Below are 21,188 nucleotides of genomic sequence, written 5' to 3'. Positions count from 1 at the left end.
AAAGTAAATGCTTCTTTGAAGTCATCCTCCTACATTCAGCCCTTGGAAACTAATGATATGTCTTCTGTCTTTATAGATTTGCCTTTGAAGAATGCCCTACAAATGGCTGACTTTTAAAAAAATATTGCTTCACAGTGGCTTAGCTTTGTTATTTTTGTTAACTGTTAAATTTTGTTAATTTTTAATTTGTTAAATAAGCCAGTCTAATTCTCTTGCTCTTATAAATTATTTCTTACTTTTGCCTAGAATCCCTGAGGATTTTTTCTTTATACTTAAAATCTAATGTCTCAGGTATATCTTAAAGTTAATTGTTCCAGGTCAAATTTCTGGTATTAAGTTGGCCCTATCAATATGTAGATTCAGAAACTTTTATTTCTGGAGAATTTTCCTGGATTATAGTATTAAATATTAATTCTGTTCAATAATTTCTTTCCTTTCAAAGATTCTCATTATACAGTCATGTGTTGCTTAACGATGGGGATATGTTCTGAGAAATGCATAGTTAGGCGATTTTGTCATTGTATAAACATCAGATGGGACTTACAGAACCTAGATGGTATAGCCTACTATGCACCTAAGCTATATGACACAGCCTATTGCTCCTAGGCTGCAAGCCTATACTGCATGTTACTATACTGAATACTGTAGGCAACTGTAACACAATGGTAAGTATTTCTGTATCTAAACATAGAAAAGGTACAGTAAAAGTATGGTATAAAAGACAAAAATGGCACACCTGTATAGGGCATTTACCATGAATGGAGCTTGCAGGACTGGAAGTTGCTCTGGCTGAGTGCGTGGTGAGTGAATGTGAAGGCCTAGGACATTACTGTACACTGCTGTAGGTTTTATAAACACTCCACTTAGGCTGTGCTAATTTATTTAATAATTAATAAATAATAATTTATTAAACAATATTTTTATTTCTTCAATAATAAATTAACTTTCGCTTACTATAACTTTTTTACTTTATTACTTTGAAAAATTTTTAACTTTTTGACTCTTTTGCAATAACATTTAGCTTAAAACATAAACATATTGTACAGCTGTACAAAAATATTCTCTTTATATCCTTATTCTATAAGTTCTTTTCTATTTCTCAAATTTTTAATTTGTTTTTACTTTTTAAACTTTTTTTAAAAACGAAGACAAAAACACACACATTAGCCTAGGCCTACACAGGGTCAGCATCACCAGTGTCACTGTCTTCCACCTCCACATCTTGTCCCACTGGAAGGTCTGCGGGGGCAATAGCATGCATGGAGCTGCCATCTCCTGTGATAACAATGCCTTCTTCTGGAACACCTCCTGAAGGACCTGCCTGAGGCTCTTCTTGAGGAGGTGTCACTCTTTTCAGAAGTAAGTCTATGGTGATTTGCTTGGTTTGTTTGTCTTTCTCATCATAGATTTGCTCGTAAGCAGATAAGGCACAACGAACACTTCTCTCTATTAATGAAAACCTTTCAGTGTTGGGGACCATGTTTGCAAGCTTTTTAAGGAGCTTTTTGAGGTCTGAAAAAGCTTCTGCTAAACCCTTCACTGTGAATTTTCCTGCAGATTCTTTTTCTTCTCCTGAGGTTTCCCTTTTTCTAGCCTCTTCTTCAGCTATGTGTTCCTATTCTGGTTCCAACAACGCAATGGTCATTTCCTCAAGAACCACCTCTAGGAGTTCCTCAATGTCTTCCTCACCCACACCCAGGGTAAAGTTGTCTGCCATCTCAACCACAGCCTTGTTGATTTTTGCAACTTTCTCATCCTTGGAAAATCCTCTGAAGTCATGGACAAACCTCTTGGGTGTCTTCTTCCAGATGCCTCTCATATGCTCCCTGGTGACATCACCCCAAGCCCAAGCATGGTTTTTGTTGTTGTCATAGATGTAATCTGTCCAGAATTCCATTGATGTCTTCTCAGTGTCATCCTCAGTTGCAGCAACAGCCTGGGCAAAGGTCCTCCTCAGGTAGTAGGCCTTAAATGATTATATAACTCCTTGATACATTGCATCACAGAGGGGGTGTTTGGAGGGAGTAATACCACTTTGATATTGGGTTGAAGATCACCAATAAAAGGAGGATATCTGGGAGCTTTACCAACAATAAGCAAAATCTTGAAAGGTATGTTACTCTCCACATAGTACTTCTCCATTTTGCTGGCATAGCAATTCAGGAGGGCATCTAGGAAGAGGATTGGGGTCATACAGGACTTCTTATTGCTCCTGTAGTATACTAACAGTGTGTGCTTATCGATATGCTTGAAGGCCCTGAGGTTCTCGCTGTGCCAGATCACAAAGGGCTTCAATTTGTAGCCTGCAACATTGCCCCCAAGCAAGACTGTTACCCTGTTCTTAAAAACCATGAAATTTGGCGTTGATTTGGCTTCCTTATGGATGAAAGTCCTTTCAGGCAGCCATTTACAGAATAGAGGCGTTTCATTCATATTGAATTTTTGCTCTGGCATGCAATTTTCCTCCAATCAGTTTATCTAGAGTTTCCAAAAATTCTTCAGCTGCCTTCACATCAGCACTCACAGACTCACCACTCACTTTCACATTATGTAATGAATAATGATTCCTGAATCATTTAAACCACTCGCGCTAGCAGTAAATTTCAGCATCGTAGTCATCTTCAACCTTTTCTTTCAACATCACAAACAAACATTTTGCTCTAACTGTGATCATCATGTTGCTGAGAGGGACATGCTTCTGTGCCTGGTCTTCAATCCAGGTCATTAAAAGTTTCTCCATGTCTGATATAGACCCTTCTCAAATTTTTGTTAGTCTCATTGTCTTCAATGAAGCAGATCCTTTAATGGCTTCTGCTACTTTGTTCCTGTTCTTCAAGATCACAGCTATGGTGGAATGAGACATGTCTGACTGGCAAGCAATAACTACCATTGATTTTCCACCTTCATGGTCCTTAATCACTTTTAATTTCATTTCCTGATTAATCACTCGACATGGCCTTTTACTGGCAGTTTTGTATGCTTAGGGGCCATGATAAACAAAACAACGAGATTGAATCAAGCACAAGAGAAAATGATGTAATCAAGAGATGCAGTAGACACTAGACGTATGAGGCTGCTGCATATTGTTTTACAGTAAACTTTTTTTATAAGTAGGAAGAGTACACTCTAAAATAATGATAAAAATTGTAGCATAGTAAATACATAAGCCAGTAACATAGTCATTTATTTCCATTATCAAGTATTATGTACTGTACATAATTGTATGTGCTATACTTGTATACAACAGGCAGCACAATGGGTTTGTTTACACCAGGATCACCACAAACATGTAAGTAATGCATTGTGCTTCAACTTTATGATGGCTATGACATCACCACGTGACAGAAATTTTTGACCTTGATTATAATCTTATGAGACCACTGTTGTATGTGCGGTCTGTCCTTGACCGAAATGTTATGCGTTGCATGACTGTACCCACGTTAGATCATTTTTGCTGGTGTTCCATCTCAAACATTTTCTTTCTGACCCCTTTTACTTCTTTCTTTATCTTGCCTTCTTTCTCTTTGTTTCCCTGTTTTTCTTCAATGCTCCTCATTAAGTTTTCATATAAATCTGTTCTTTAGACACTTTTAATTTAATGTTCATTTCTGACATGGTTTTGCCTTTTTCTTCTATTTTATTGTCCTGGGTTCAGTCAACTTTTGCTTTATTTTGACCAATTTTTTTGTCCATTTCTTTTCTTAGTTTTTATATTTCTACTTCATGGTATTTTTTTCATACCTTCAAATACTTGTTTGGGGAAATTTAATTTTGTTTGAAGTGTTTTGTTATAGTTTTCTTTTTCTTGATCATTCTTTATTAGTGGGAATTTTCATTAAATGCCTTTTTTTTTTTTTTTGGTGAGGAAGACTTACCTCACCAAACTAACATCTGTTGCCAGTCTTCCTCTTTTTTTTTCACTTGAAGAAGATTAGCACTGAGCTAACATTCATGCCAATCTTCCTCTACTTTGTACATGGGATGCTTCCACAGTATGGCTGACAAGAGGAGTAGGTCCATGCCCAGGATCCAAACCCATGGACCTGGGCTACCAAAGCAGAGTGTGTGGAACTTTGACCACTTGGCCATGGGGCCGGCCCCATCAAATGCCTTTTTTGATTCTCATGTTCTTCTTTCTTCTTACAGTAACTTGGTATAGATAAGATTGGTTGCATTTTTGAATTTATATGAACATGGCTGGAAGTTTGTGGATGGTTTCCCAGATTTCAATCTCAAGACTATCTTCTTCTCTTCATGGAAAAAAATATAGTTTCTTTACTGGAGGGCTTTTGGGCTATGGTGAGGGGCAGTAGGGGGGAGGGTTGATGGGTCTTTACATGTTAACATTTTTTTTTATAAAGTGGTAAATTTTCCCCTTTTGCTTCTTTTTCCCTTTGTTGTGCATTTTTTCCAAAAGTCACCTCTACCTTCCTTTTCCTACCCTTTTCTACCTCCAAAGAGTTCCTTTTCCAAGACTGCTTTCTTGTGTCCTATGCACCCTTCTAAGTCACTTCCCCAAAGCCTGAGCTTCCAGGGAAAGTTTTCAGAATTTTTAGACTTGGGGTAGACTCTCTTTTCTGTGATGATTTTAGATCAATCTTAGGCTTCCTGCCAGCTTTCCTCTTCTCCCGTTCACGCAGTTTTTCCTGGACTGTCCTTCTTCTACACAAGAGCATGTGATGGGGGCCTGATAGGTAGCCCACTCCGATATCCTGTTTATTTTTCTATTTACAGATAATTTGGAGTTTAGATATTCTCCAAATTTGGTGGTGGTATAGCGCAGTTTTATTTGTTCTTGTTGTTCTGTATTGTTGAGGGAGGATGGACGCGTTAGGAGATTTGGTTTTAGGCTGATGCAATTATTTGACCATCCATATATTTTTTAAGAGAGAAACTGGCAAAATGAAACATACCAGAAGACAAAGTACACCTTCTAAAGTACATTCATTCCAGTAAGCTTTTCTTGCATAATGATGGAGCTGGAGAGCGGGAAAGTACTCACTGAGCAGGTAAAATACTTATGCTTTGAGGTTAATGCATCATTGAATCTCAGTAAACATAAGAAAAGCATTTTTCTGAATTTTATAAAATGCCTATTAAGATAATCTATTACCACTGTGTGTTTAGACCAAGATAAATGATTTTCAAATTCCATGAGAGATTATTTTCTAGATGCGGTGATCTTCTGTTAGGATTTGAGAACTAGATACATTTTCAGTGTTATTCCTTCTGGCCTAATTCCATTTTACACCCCAGGTAATGGAGTGTCTATTCCACTCCTTTGTGAGATGAGCATATCAGCAATTTAATTCAAACTGGGTTCTCCAACTCCCTAGTAAAGATACTTTGTATAAGTGATTTTGATTGTTAATTATAAATATTAGCTAGAAACAAAACTTAGGTTAAAATGAATAGGACAAAGACATGGCAGAAAAATAAAAAGAAAAACAAAAAACCTCTCGAAAATCAACATATGAAAACTTTCAATGCTTGAATTTTTATTGTGATAACGTGACCTTTCACTTGTATAGTTAGTCATTAATTTGTTATCGCCCGTCTCCTCCTAGAACCATGAATTGTAGACTCCACGAAGAGGAATAGCTGTTCTTGAGTGCTTATTATGCACCAGACACTTAGTTTGCCAATATTTAAAAAAATAACTGAAAGTATATTTACTAAAGATGATAAGCCACTTTTTCCTTCTTTGTATAAGAGATGGTACTAGGTATGTGTACTGCCCAGAATATAGGAGCGGGAGCATGTTTCTGTCACTGTCCCATTCTGTACATTGTAAGACGACTGTCATTGTTTACAAATGACACTGAGCCATAATGTATCTATGTAAGATCTTATTATAAAGTGTCTGTTTTGCTTTTTAAGCCTCTGCTACCGATGTATTTAGTAAATATGATACATGCACACAATTTCTTCTGTCACACAATTTGCTTTTTTCATTTCCAAAATGATACAAGTAAAATAATTAACTTTGTGAGTGTTTACTCTGATACCTGACACAAATTTATGACATAATCTGAGATTGAAAAATTAATAAAATTGTACTTACCATAAAGGATTGCAAGCAGAGACAGTGGCATGACGAGTAGTCCCACCAGCATATCAGCAATGGCTAGGGACATTAAGAAGTAATTGGTGGCATTGTGCAGTTTCTTTTCCAAGCTTACTGCCATGATAACGAGAATGTTGCCACCTATTGTCAGGATGATTATTATGACGATTGAAAGTGCTGGCCAGTTTTGTACCCCGTCTGGGAATTTGAAGCGTCCACCATCGGAGGTATTGAAAATGTCAGTTACTATAGCTGCAACTGGGCTCACAGAAATATCGCATTGCCAAACCAATAGGCCAATTAGGTGCACACTGAAAATTAAGAAAAAAATAATCAGGTACATATCATATTGATTATACCTAACAAATTACTCATACAAAACAATTGCTTTTCTCTTAACAATCATTGTCCTCATCTCCATCACTTCTATTCTCTTAATTAAACCTCTGTACTTCTTTCTATCCGAGGAATACTAACTTTGACTGAGTGCTTATGATGAGTCAGGCACTTAGCTTACTGAAATATATATATGTATAATCTCATTTGATCTCATATAACAACCTCATGAGGTTAGTACTGGTTTATATCTATTACGTAAATGAAGAGACTGAGGTTCAGAGAGGTTAAGTAACTTTCTCAAGGCAATACAGACAGTTAGTGGCTGGGGTAGGGTCCACACTCAGGTGCCACTGATTTCAAAGCCTGTGTTTCAAACTTTTACTCTGTACAATAATCTGAAACCACAGTATTGTTTGAATTGCTGTAATGGTCTATTCTTTATATTTTTAAAACATTAATTTCTTCTAGATATCCTCTGAGACAACCTACAACAGAATGAGAAGAGATTTTCTTTTAAATGTGCAGTACCTTGACAAGAAAATTGAAGTTGCCTTCTTTTAATCCAAAGCTAAGAAGGAATAAATTGCCATCGGACAAACTTCAAGCAAGATTTTGGATGAGGCACAGTGGGTTTTGGCAACAGTACATATTCATTCTTTTTAGAACTCGTCTTACCTTCTCAGAGCTGCAGAATGACTTTATGCTGGTACATAGTTTTTATCTGTGCTATAAATTTCCCTTCTACCTGACACTCTCCCCATTTCTGTCCTATGTTTTCTGGGCCTTGTTCTAGGCTAGAAAGTGATTTGTGGTGATTAATTCATATGGGTTTGCTGCTTTCGTATGCTGGAAACGAAATCTAAGTCATTTAAAGCATACATTTCTCATGATGGTATTTTGGTAGATTTTACTAGTAGGAATTTCAGGCCAAGTGGCAGGCTAATGCAAGAGAACTGGACATGGTTATGTTTTGCAAGTTTCAAATTAATTTCCCCTGATGGTGATATGAGATTTAATCAGGTTACGTACATTGTGTCCTCTCCAAGTGTAAGCTCCTAAAGTGTCTAATAAAACTAACATTTTCCTTAATAAAATAGACAAGACAGACAAGTATATTCAATATTTCCTACTTAAAAGCAAGAATTATCTGTAAAAGACTGTCTTATGTGTATTCTATGTTCAGTAATATTTAACGAGTATTAAGCATCAACTATACTATACGTAGTGGTTGTAAAATCTGACATTATTTATAGAGGAAAAAATTTCCTCTACTGGTACAATATGTGCTAAACAATTTTCAACGCTAGCCAGTTGAAGTCAGATTCTTTCAGGAATTGGGGAGATGGAACACATGACAATACAACAACCAGAGTCTATGAGTTTTCCATGCAAATGCCTTCGTTTCATTATCTCACTCACTTGTTCTTTGAACTAAAAATATTATCTCCATACAGGGAAAATATATGCGTGATTGGATTGATTCATCACTTACTATCAATCATCAGAGAAACTTGCAGTAGTAAAGCTAGATGATTATGATTATCATAATCATATCATATCTATAATATTTTATACGCACACACATGCACACACACCATCCTTTCTGAACTGAGTGAAACAGCCTGAAAAATTATTGGCATTATTTAAACTTAAGTAAAAATATTGTAATAATTTTTAGCATATTTAATAATTATTTCTCTTAATATCTTGTTAATATACTTCTACGAATTTTTTTTCTTTTTAGGAAGATTAGCCCTGAGCTCACATCTGCTGCCAGTCCTCCTCTTTTTGCTGAGGAAGACTGGCCCTAAGCTAACATCCACGTCCATCTTCCTCTATTTTATATGTGGGATGCCTGCCACAGCATGGCTTCATAAGCAGTACATAGGTCCATGCCCAGGATTGGAACTTGCGAATCCTGGACTGCTGAAGTGGAGCACACGAACTTAACTGCTGCGCCACTGGGCCGGCCCCTCTATGTATTTTAAGATAATGAAGAAATCATAAAAATATTTTGACTTTCTCATTCTACAAGGAATAGAAAACTAATAGTTCAGACATTTAGCTTAAAATTACTTCTCATTAGTCAAAGTTACTTGATGTCCTAAGCAACATGGAGGGGAGAGGCATACATAGTAATTTTTATCAAATAATGAGAAGCAATTGGTAAATTCCTTCAAATGCTGGCCGTGTTATTTTCTTGGAACATAAATAAATAAGCTAGGGGCTGGCCTGGTGGCATGGTGATTAAGTTTGTGTGCTCTGCTTCAGTGGCCCAGGGTTCATGGGTTTGGATCCCAGGTGTGGACCTGCACACTGCTCATTGAGCCATGCTTTGCTGGCATCCCATGTACAAAATAGACGAAGATGGGCACTGATGTTAGCTCAGGGCCAATCTTCCTCACTAAAGAAAAAAAGTGAAAACACTACATGATTCAAAAACTCTATATCATAATTAGTCTGTGATTAACGTGAGAAGAAATTGTTGAAAGAAAGAGCCAAATAAATAGAAGCAAGTTATTTACTCTCAGCTTTGGTTATTCTGTCACTGTATTTGTTGCATTTGGCATGTGGCCAATGTCCTAGCTACGTGATCTTAATGATTTTTTTTTGACCAGTCACTTAACCTCTTAAAACATCAATTTCCTCATCTGTTCAACAAGGATGATCTCTGTCACATGATTGTTGTGAAAACTAAATGATCTATGTAAAATCCTGAGAAGAGTACTTTGTCATAATAGGCCCTCAATAAATGTTGGAGCTTACCCTCTTTCTGCCTTCAAAGTTAAACAAAAGTATTTTAGGATGTCTACCCCTCAACTCATGTATTTCAAAATTTTTCAAGAATTTAAGTCCTGATTTTATTTTCGGAAGATACCTATTTATGCAGAACTGTGCTCCGATAGTAATTTTAAATTTGAGGTCTTTTCTGATCTAGCTGATGAACACCTTGTCTTTCTGGCATTAAAAAAAAATTATGGTTTAAATTAGCTGACGATCATCTCAAGTAGTCTCACAGGACTTTACGCTCACAATAAAATACTGCATCTTCAACTGTCAGTAAGAGAACCGCAAATATATTTAGCCTTAAGCCTAGAAAATAAAGTCCTAGCAAAATATGCAGTCCAACTTCAAATTTTCTAAGTAAATTATGAAAACATCTAAACCCTTTCATATTTCTCAAAGAATGATAGAGAACTCCAGGATAAAATTGTATATAAGGAAAGAATAGATGAAAAACTGTGTCCAATTATAAATTTTATAATTTGAGTATCTTAGAACTTTGAGATAGAAAACTACTTCAAGTGGTCATCTTGCCTACCTCAACTGGTCAGATACATTTTTATTTTTTATTAAAGAGTCTGTGAGACAAATACCTAATTACTGAGGAAGTTTGTAGAATCTAAATATATCTATTGTGAATTATAAATAAACTAATGATGCTGGGGAAGATCGTGAAAGAGTATTTACTTCAGTTTCCTGGTTTCAATTCAACTAAAATTAATAAATTCTTATTGAGTACTACTTATGGGCAAAGTATTATGATTTTTATTGCAGTTTAATCCTGTTTTCTATAGTTTTGTAATCAAGAATTGGCTATATTATAATTTAACCTAATTTCTAATATTTGTTTGCTCAGTGAATTATGTACAGTCCTTTTACAAAAGTAAAACAATTTAGGTCTTGTTCCTAAAGCTTCTGTTAATTGTTATTAAGCCCACAGAAATCTCATAAAATATGTACACAAAATCACAATTTCTCTCTGAACAATGCAAATAATTTATTCACTGTTACTAAATTTTTAATGAAAATATAATTTTACACTCTTGGTAGATAAAAAACGATAATTTCATTTAAAAGTCTGAGTACATTTTAAATCTACTGGGATTTTGCATGGCATATGACAATGGACATTATTAGAAAAGATGAATGGTCCCTTGTTTCTATTAACAGAGTGTAAAAACTTCTGTATGACTTCCTTAGTTTCATAGCAGAATAATTTGGTGCCTGTTAAGGTAGCCCTACAATTTGGTACATAGACCCATGGCTATAGGCTGAATTGGCACAGGCGCATGGAGTAAGAACATTTGTCCTTTCGTTTTCCCGTTCCTTACTCTTTTTTTCCCTTTTTTATCATTGTCCTTCACCCTTTCCTTTTCCTGTCTGCTCTAGTTCTTTTGGAATAATGCATCTTTGAGACTTTCATTACTACAGTGTACAGTGACATCCAAGATGGGCTACAGTGGCGCCTATTGCAGAGGATCCAATGTTGATGCACTTTATATCTACGTTACTCTGTAAACTTCTTCCTGGGTGAGTCCTGTTACAGGAATCATAGAGGAGTGAGGCAATTCAAGGCTTCTCAACTGTACTGATCAGAGTTTACAGAGCCCTGGATCTTTGTTTCCATGCCCCCCCATTCCTCGAAAAGTGGGTTTGGAAGAAACAAACCCCAAATTTTATTAAGTTAAAAAGAAGATGTACCTGGGTTAGATCACATTTAGAGTTGCTCAGTACTTGAATCCAGTTCTTTACTTATCCCCTTTATATTACATTCTGTGGACTTTAACTACTGAGTCATTGTATCAAGACTCACGAACATGACATAGTTTTCCTCTGTCCAACTACATCCCTTAACCCCCAGGCCCTGACTTCTGACGCATTCTTTTGCAACATCAAATAAATTTCATAAAACCAGAGGCTTATAAAGATATTTTATTCCCTTGGCTGTTTAGTTCATGCAGGAAAGAAAAGGAAAGGACCTTTCTCATTTTCACGTATTAACTGTGAAGAAAGCAACCACGAGCAATGGAATTATTTTTGAATTGAGGGTATTGTTACCATATTACTTGTTTGAATACATGAACTTTTGTGTTTAATTGACATTCAAATTATTCAGATTTTTTTCCGTTTATTTTTTTTGATTAGGAAACACCCACAATATTAGTCTATTGGGATGCAAGTCATTTGCACAGATTGAAGCAAATATAGCTGAATGATCATATAATAGCCTTTTAACATTTTTGAGCAAGCTACCATAAAAAAGTTATCTTTTCAAAAATAGTAAGTAATAAGATCCTTACAGGAACGAATGCACCGCTTTCCTCAGGTTCACCATGATTGCTTCAGTCTTAAGCAACCAAAGTTTAAAATTGAGAAGAGGAAACTAACAGATTGGATTCATAATGCCATCCTTTCTGGGGAAAGAAAAAAAAGAGAAAGAAAATTAGTCAAAAGTCCAAATAACTTGCATAACAACAAATTAAATAAACAAATATACTTATTAAGTGATAAGAATCAATACTAAATTTAGCAAACAGGTAAGCATGTTATATCATATAAATGAAAAAAAAGACAGAATAGATTTTTCATTTATTTACTAATATACAACCATCATAGTTTTGCTAAAATTTCTTGTATGCATTTTATTTATATAGGGCTTCTACTAAATCTCCCTCTATTAGAGTACATGTAGCTTCAATTCAGTGTTTTGAGGAAGCAAGTAAGAATATACATTTCTTAATTTGCTAACCATTGGGGGAAAGTTTGTGATCTAATAATTAAGTAGCGTGTGTAAAGTAAAAAATGTTTCATCTTATAGCAATATGGAAAACTAAAACAAGTTTTCAGCATTTTTACAAAGTGAACATATTTTGTATAACATTTCCAGTTTTTTTCTTCAAAGTGAAGCAATTTGCATTTACATAGACTTTTGCATTAACCAACAATATTCTCCAGAGGGCAGCAACAGATTTATACCAAAATAAATGAGTTGGTCAAGTTTACTATATTAAATATAGCAACCACTCTAGGAACCAACTAGTTAGTATCCAATAGATAGTATGTTACAGTTACAGCAAGTGGAATAATGCTGAAAATTGCAAACAAAAGGCCAGTTGCACTAGATAATTGAAACAAAAGTCCTTAGTTTATTTTATTGATTGAGAGGTGACAATGCATCTTCAGAGGTACTAGGAAGGAAGCATGAAAACTCTCTAAGAAACTTTTCAAAGAATTTCAGAATGAATATCTTCAATTTTTGTGGGCTATTTTTCAAGGAGTTATTTGTTGCATTGCAAAACATCACCAAATATTTACACAGCCGATTATTCACCACTTAGCACTCACTATGTTCAGAATGCTAAAATACTGGCCAAGAGTAGAAAGAACGCAAATTTGCTGAGAATCTCTGCTGTGCTCCTTGTGGAAACATCTTTACAGAGCAGAACAGGTCACTATGAATCTTTACATTGACATTGAAGAAATATTCAGTGTGAATTCTAGTGATTAATATACAGACCCTCTGGTTTTTCTGCCTAGAGGTTCTAACTGGTAATAGAATGGGTAAACCTCTGTTCTCCATCTTGCCTTTTCTTTATCTTTTATTCTAGGATTTGGATTATACTCTTTTCCCACATCAAACATCTAACATCTAATTGTATTACTTTCTGGGGTCACAAGCTATTACAAGGGCCAAGATCGTCACGTTGTTAAGTGTGCATGCAATGAGTGGTCAATGAGAAAAATTTAGTTGAGTTGAGTGTGTGTGTTTGTGTGTGTGTGAGAGAGGAATAACATTGAAAGAGCATCCATTTTGTCCAATTTGTAAATATTTTTAAGGAATATAATAAAAATCTGTCGATAACCCTTTTTAGTGTTTTCTAGGTTCTTTTAGAAATCTGGAAATAAAATTTTACTAGAACAAATTGCCCCTTCCCAGGTTTCACATCTCATTTAATAGAACTATTATTCTAGACTCAAGCTACAAATTTAATTTATTCTCTTTTTTTATCCCTCAACTCTCACTTGTGATTTCTATCAGTGCTATCTGCACAAAAATCTATCTGAAAATCATCCCCTTAACTACAGTAATACGTAAAATATGGCCTCCAGTATCTAGAAACTCAAAATAGTCTGTGAGAGAGAGAGAGTGACATTAGCCAGACCGTTTCTATTCCATAAAATACTGCCAGACAACACATAAGTCCCTTTTTCTGGGAGGTCTGCAAATAAGTGAGAGAAAAAATGGTAAAGGGAGACAAAAAAGTTTTATTTTGCTTCTTAGCCCTCAATAAATATCAAAATTCTTCTTTTTTCCCAATAATGAAATATAAAAATTGTTTTCAATTTTTATTTTTCAAGTATCCAAAGATTAAAATAATTCAAAAGTTTCATAGTAAAATATTCTTCATTTCTATAGATTATAACAAATCAATTGAAATTGTGTTTGCCATAGCTTGATATGATAATCATCTCATTAAACATTATATTATCCATATTCTGAGTCATGGTAAAATCTCATTATTGTTATTCAGAATATTATTATATTCCTTTAAAAATTAATCAACTGCATCATCCTTTTTACCTGTAATTTTCCTGGGAAATATAAACAGAAAAATTGAATAACAAATATTTACTTTTTTAAGTTCCAATTTCATTGATTGAGAAGAGCATGTAGTAATCACAAAAGTATATTATGTGTATATATCTCCAATTTATTAACTAAAATACCTTGAAGGCAAAATAATATCTTTCTGTGCTGTTAATATTTACATCCTTTGAAAGTTGACTATACCTGACAGAAAATGCCCCTGGATTGGTGGTAAATTTAGAGATATTATATGATAGACAAGAATATATTATGTAAGTTATGTAAGTAAGTAATGCCACATTACATATTTCCCCAAAGGGCCAGGTCACTATGATGGTATTTCGCAATGAGGAACGTTCTGTGAGTAATTCTACAAAAAGAGGAGGGGATGCAAACCCTCTTAAATCCTTGGATAAGATAAATTAGTTAGACAAACAAAAAAATAAAACAAATCTAATTAAATGCTCTGATCTGCATACTTCTCAAACTCCACCAATTTTTCATAATGGAATTCTCATGCTTGTGTGAACACAAAAAGAATACCTTTAAATTTAAGTATTCAAATTTGGGAAGATTTGTGTTTTATAAAATAAAGAAAAAAGTCACTTGTGGGATAGCTGACAGAATGATTAATTTTTTATAAGAATTTATTAATTCTCATAGAAACTATGTTTGATCATGTAACAAGGTAATAATGTTATAAAAATATATACATGTTTATATGTGTGTGTATATACATGTGTGTGTGTACAGAAAAAGATTGATTAACTTGAAATCAATTAGCTGTCTCAAGCATGAAGAGAAAATCACAGATTAAATCACAGAAGTAAGTTCCAGATGAGTAAATACACATTCAGACCAATCTCATTTCTTTCTGTAGCATAAATCACAAACCTTTTCATCCTCTTTCTAAAGCTCTGTAAGATCTTCAGGCATCAATAACAGTAACTACATTTGCTAAGGCAAAAAGGGGGACAAATATTAGTTTTCATATAGTTCTCTATAGTATAATTTTATACAAAAACTGCAGAATAACCTCAATTAATATGGAATTTTAATTAAGCAAAAGCCATACCCTCAGCATTATGTTTAATTGATGCCTATGAAATCTATGCTCATATATCAACAAATGTCATGTGTCATATAGCATATATCACAAAAACATAGTGTGAGCACTTGAGAACAATTGAACCAAAATAAGATCTCCACTGCATATTCAGAAATAAATTTCATAATATCAGAATCAGTATCACTCACAGAAATACTTAAAAGCCATTATCAATAATCATCATGGAAGTGAAAATAATGACAAAAAGTAAAAACTCTGTGGGGAAGAAAGGCTGGCACAAATTAAAAAGAGCAAAGGCTACTTTTGTCTCTTCCAACATGACCTCAGGCTAGACTTGGGAATTTGTCAATTTCATAGCTAATTCCTATTTAGGTCTAAACTTAAGATTGACTATGATGGGACCTAAGATTTCTTCAGATCACAGCTCCTATTTTGACTTATTCTTAGTAGCTTTTTAAGGGTTTTGCATGGGTATGAATTTAAGTCATGCTACACCTCCTGCATTCATTGTAAAAGAATGTGATGGTTCATTCACTTGGAAGACCAGTGTTGTGCTCTCTCTAAGGGATCTAGTTTTCCATGCTAATTTGCCATCCAGATGGTGGGATATATGTGGCCTTTATTTTTTGCTTGTGGAATACTGTATATTAAATTCATTTGTGAAAACTACAAAGGTGAGATGGGAAAATCAGTTTTGCATATCATTTCAGTTTTACACATACTAAATTTAGCTTATGAAAGAGCATCTACTTTGCTCTCTATTGGGAGGTAAAAGTAAAAACATGAATAATAACAACAAGGAAAACCCCCAAAATTTTGGAATCCAGTAAAGTCATAGTTGGGGATTAAGTTTAAGAATCAACTGTTAAGCCAGTAAAGAGTAGACATTAAATTAGAGAAAGGAAAAACAAGGAGAGAAGGCAGCAAATAAAATGGAGAGAATAGGCAAAAGGGAGAATGTCAAGGGAGAGTGTTTTGAGAAGGAACAGAGTTCATACTATGTGATTTGCTTAAAGAAGACTGCTAGTAAATTTAGCACCATTGCAATAAAGTAGTGTAGAAAGGATCTAGAATGCAGTTGGATGAAGGGGAAGAGAAGAGGAATGGCCAGATGAGAGAAGGTGATTGTTGAGGAAATGGAAAATGTTTAAAAAGTTTTGTCTGATGCAGCAGAAGCAGATGTGTACTAAATGTGTACTAAAGACCCTTTTGAGAGGAGGAGTCATGTAAATGTACTTCCCATGTAACTCCCATGGTCCTTAGCCAAGTGCTTGGTGCAAAGCAATGGGCTAATTGAAGGGAAGGGAAAGGGAGAGACTTGCAGAGATTTAAGGTGTGAAGTCAAAAGATCCTAAGAATAAAGGAAGAGCTGTGGCTTTGTCCAAATTGAGTTTGGAGTGGATAGAAGTCTACAACTTTGTTGAAAACCCTGGACATTTTCTTGGATCTTCTAAAGCTAACCATTTATAATTCATTTGTACCATTACCTTTTCCACTCTTTGACACTGAAGAGAGATTGGTCATGTTTCAATCACATTTTATGTCCTCTGTTTTTTATTATTTCTTTCCAATACCAGATCAAACATATTATTGATGAGACTAAGAAGAAAATGCCAGCATTTCTACTTGGTGTTTTAACAAATTGGGGGGTATAGATTAACCCATAAAAAAACATAGTTTATATTAAATTTCTGGAAATACCATGAGCTCATCATGGTGATGCAGCAGATTACTTTCTCTCATACTGAAGAGACTAAATCTGACGCTGAATGTTTTTAAAAATTATTGAATATACAGTCAACTGAGATCATTCTTGTCTGACTTTTTATAATACAGCCTTTAAGAATTGAATAATTAATAACAAACGTAGATGTTTAATTTTTGTCAGTTTTCACGGTTCAGAAATTATGGACTCATAATTCAAAAATCATCCCTCTGGGTACTATAGCCACAGAGCTTTTGGCAGATGGCTAGATCAAAAGTGAATTAGTCATAAATGTTCAGAACAGTCCTGGGAAATTATGTTACTGTGGCACAGATTTACATTTTAGGGGGAAATCTTTTAATTCAAAAACTATCCTTAGGACTAATGAATGTTGTAGGAATTTTCCTTTCAACTTCAAATGTACTGTAGGGATTTTCTAATAAAACATACAACAATCATAGTAAAAATTCACTTTTGCCAACTATAATCAAATAATAACTATTTATGATTTTAATAAAAAGTTACTAAGTAGTCCAGTTATAATCAATGCAACTAGAGCCTGTTCTTCTACCAGTCAACAAAGGATCTTTAAGCATGTTAAGCTCATTTCAAACTTTATTGTATGAAGTTAAATAAATTCCAACTGTCTATCTTCAAGTATAAGGTCTTAATTTATTCTAAAATTATGAATTCACACAACTCCTACGGCTGGAAAATGATGAGTGATCAAATAATCTAGTCCTTTGCCTTCAGACAGGTCTATATTTAAACCACTTGAAGAAAGTTGATAATTGATGTTCTTTAGAACAACCTCTAGGAGAGGCAATTTTATAAAGTTCCAATGTTTGGCAATCTGCTCTGCCGGAAAGTGTTATTTTATATTAGGCAAAAAGCCTTAAGGTAAGAGACTTCAATGGGAATGATTAGCTCTGTAATAGTCAAGTATCTATACCATAGGATAATGCAATACTAGCGACTTGCTTACTGTATCTTTCTTTGGCTTGCCTGAGAATGCAGTGCTTCAGACACAGAACTGGACACTTCCTCATAGTGCGTCATAGTGAAATCTAACGTATATAATCTGAATGTACAATTATGTATATTGGGTGATTTTATAATTTCTTCTCCAAACTGAGACACTTTTGAAAGGGAAGGGCAGGAGGGCATTAACTGGATGAGACTCTGGGTGTCTCCTGGGCATTTCATGAGATCTGGTAATAAGGTGATTATTTTATTTGAATGCAGGTCTAGTGTCATTACTGTCATTTCTTTCCTCCAGCCCCTCAAGATAACGTTTAAACAAATTTAAACGTTTCTCTTGTTCTTGGAATTTAAATGAAACATGAAATATTTTCTCCTTATTTGTATTTAATAAAAGATTCTGCTTGTGTTTTACATATTTTATGAGAGTGATTATTGTTAAATTTAGTGAGCGTTAACAAGATAGTTACCTTGTAAAATCTACAGTATATAAGATCCTAAGTTTTTCACAGCTAGATTTATTCCATTTACCTAAAACAATACTTCAAAAACAACACCGCTTCCAAATTGATAGAGTTAAAATAGCTACCAAATCACTCCACAATAGTAGTACCAGACATTGAGAGAAGCTGGCTCAGTGGGCAGAGTCCCCGGCAATTTGAAGCTGCTTTCTCCATAGGTGGTAGTAGCACTATCCCCGAATTATCTCAGCATAAGTATCCACATAGCAGAGTAAACCGAAGGCTTTTAAACAGCGGAGCTCACTGGAGCAAACCATATGCTAAATCTCTGTTTTGGAGACCAACTGTGACTAATTTACAGGACTGAAAACTCTGTATAACAATACTTTAATGTATTTGAATATTTATTGCTTGTCTATTATGTGCTCGGCACTCTGCCAAATGCTGGGCATGTAGTAGCAAACAAGATAGAAGAGGCCTCTGCTCTCATGGAGCTCACATTCTAGCAGGAGATACAGACAATAAACATTTAAACAAATAAGTAGGATAATTTCAGATAGTAAGAATTGCTAGAAATAAACTAAAATGGCATAATGGATAAAGAGTGATTGGGGGACATACTTTAGATGGACCTATGAATGTAGCCATAGCTTGAGGTTAAATACTTAAAAAATATTATAATATACTAATAATATTAGCCAGCATATGCTGGTTATTCTCAATCACAATAAAAAATACAGTTTGTTTACACTGGGGAGTTAAGCATATAACAAGTGTCATTGATGGGAACACTTTAAAATTTTCTGTTAGTTTGATTTTAATTTTGCAAACCAGGGGGAAAAATCTGTTCATCTTTTGCTAAAATACTTAACGTTCGATTTAACTGCAAAGTAAAATGTGTTCCCACTTACATTTACATTGGTGCCTCCTCCCCCATAAGCAACTCCCACTTCCCATCTCATTAGGTTAAGAGATCACAAACTTTTGACTATATAGCAGGTCCTTCTGGCTGTGGAAGGTTCCAGTTGAGTCATGAAAAGCGAAAAGTTCAATCAGTTGCCCAGATGTATTTATTGCCAAATAACTGGGTACTTGGATACATCTGGACAGCCGAATGAACTCTTAACTCCTCATCTTTCCAATAGCTCTTCATTTCACAGCTTCACAATCACCTATATAAAAGGAAAAGAAAGAAAGAAAGAAACAAATATCTACTTTGGAGTAGAAGGATCAATTTTTTCCTGGTTCTGCTGTCCCATCTACAAAAAAGTAAATCTTACCAGTTGTTTTATAACTTATTACTATAAAATGCATATAAATCACTAAAATGCAACAATACCTATAAATAACATATTAACAATGTTAAATTAAGATATATCACAGGGGGCTGGCCCTGTGGCTGAGTGGTTGAGTTCACGCACTCCACTTCAGCAGCCCAGGGTTCACTGGTTTGGATCCTGGGTGCAGACATATGCACTGCTCATCAGGCCATGCTATGGTGGCATCCCACATAGAAGAACTAGATTGACCTACAACCAGGACATACAGCTATACAGTGGGGCTTTAGGGAGAAAAAAAAAGAGGAAGATTGGCAACAGATATTAGCTCAGGGCCAATCTTCCTTACCAAAAAAAGCATAAAAAAAGATATACCACAAAAACAAAAAAATAAGTCAAAATCAAAATTAATTGTATAATTAACAATTTAAATAATATATAATTTGTTCTAGTATCATTCAGTACCCAATATGTTAAATATATGTAGTATAGCATAAAGGACACTAGGCAGGGAAGTAGGAGACATGGGTTCTAGTCTTAACTCTATCACGTGGTTGATGTGTGACTTAGGATAAGTCACTGAACCAATTTCGGTCTTGGTTTTCTCATCCATTATATGAGGGGAATATGATAGAGGATCTCTATACCATCTGGCTCTGAAATGCTGTGATTAAGGTTTTATTCATAAATATTTGACATTATTCTATGGTATTTTACAAATAAGAGGCTTCTAAATAGCTGTTTGATTACAATTAGATTCTACTTCCTTATTGCCAAGTCAGTGTAAGATATGACAATCACCTGAGAAAGCCTCTTGATTTGAAAAGAGTGTGAAAGTGATTTTTAGCTTGAGTATCCTCATAATGCAGCCTGCATATCCCACAAATTAATGTGCATGTATTCTGTCTCATCTCTTCTTTCTACTTTCTTAAAGGAATCTTAAATACATATCTCATTCTCAAAGAGTTGGGAGACTACACAGACTCACAAAAAATTTAAAACAAAGTCATTTAATGTGATTTTCTGATTTAAAAAGTTTTTCTGCCAAAATACTTTACAAAAAAGTTAAGTAAGAAGTAATGGCTAGTTTTGTCGCTATCTAAAGCCTGACTTCTGTTTTAGTAGTTTAATGCTCAACTAAAACCTGTTTATTGCTTTGTGTAGTTTTCTCCCTTTTTATTTACTTAAGGAAAAAAATAGTACTTCAGTTTGACAACTTTGAAAATACTCCATTTCTTGCACCAGGTCTGTGAACTTTATATCAGATAGTGTCAATATTTAGAGAAACAGATCTGCCTATTTTATAACTCCTCTCAGTGAGATTAAAGCTATAATTCAGACCACAAATGATGTAATAAAGTTTTCATGGCTTTTTGTAACTAGATGCCTGAAGAATTCTGTTAATTATCCTCCTAGAGTACATATTGTACAACTCAATTTACAAAATAAAATCTGTCAAGAAATTCAAACCAATATAAATCCTCAAATCCTTTTGCTCATGATTTCAAAGTGTGTGTGTGTGTGTGTATTTACGTTAGAGGTGGTTAATGAAAAGAAAAGTGCAATGAATATACAAATTTTATTGTTATGACCCTTTAAGGCACCATGATTTCATAAGTGAAATTTCATGAGTGGTTGAATATTTTCATTCATATTTTTGAAGCAGGCAAATTAACTTATCTAATATTATAAACCTATGAAATATTGATCACTGCAAATTTGGAAAAAATAAGCCATTTCTGAAATAACAGCAACATGTGTTGTTACATCTCACTGAAAGATTATTCTATATATAGGCAGTCATGATTGTTTTACCCACTCATGTGCAGTAGAGACATAGTTTTCTATCACATATATTTATACTATAATATAAACAAACTGTAGCAATTTTGCTAAAATATCAACATGCTATTCTAC

General features: G+C 34.5%; 1 protein-coding gene and 1 non-coding gene across 2 annotated transcripts in view; both read right to left on the bottom strand.

The window, feature by feature from the left end:
- Nucleotides 1-21,188, bottom strand: part of HTR2C (5-hydroxytryptamine receptor 2C) — a 307,873-nt gene that overhangs the window by 157,032 nt on the left and 129,653 nt on the right. The window contains exons 3-4 of the mRNA XM_001488512.4: nucleotides 11,491-11,604; nucleotides 6,065-6,378 (exon numbers count right to left, since the gene is read on the bottom strand). Of these exons, the coding sequence (XP_001488562.1) occupies nucleotides 6,065-6,378; nucleotides 11,491-11,525 (349 nt within the window). The 5' untranslated portion in view covers nucleotides 11,526-11,604. The remainder of the gene's footprint in view (nucleotides 1-6,064; nucleotides 6,379-11,490; nucleotides 11,605-21,188) is intronic.
- MIR1298 (microRNA mir-1298) lies at nucleotides 19,021-19,131 on the bottom strand. Its single transcript, NR_033072.1, has one exon. It is a non-coding gene; the product is annotated as a microRNA mir-1298 (primary transcript).

This window comes from Equus caballus, chromosome X (assembly GCF_041296265.1).
Source record: "Equus caballus isolate H_3958 breed thoroughbred chromosome X, TB-T2T, whole genome shotgun sequence".
Taxonomy (NCBI): Eukaryota; Metazoa; Chordata; class Mammalia; order Perissodactyla; family Equidae; genus Equus; species Equus caballus.
The sequence above is the reverse complement of the archived record's forward strand: the minus strand, read 5'-3'. Positions and strand labels throughout refer to the sequence as shown.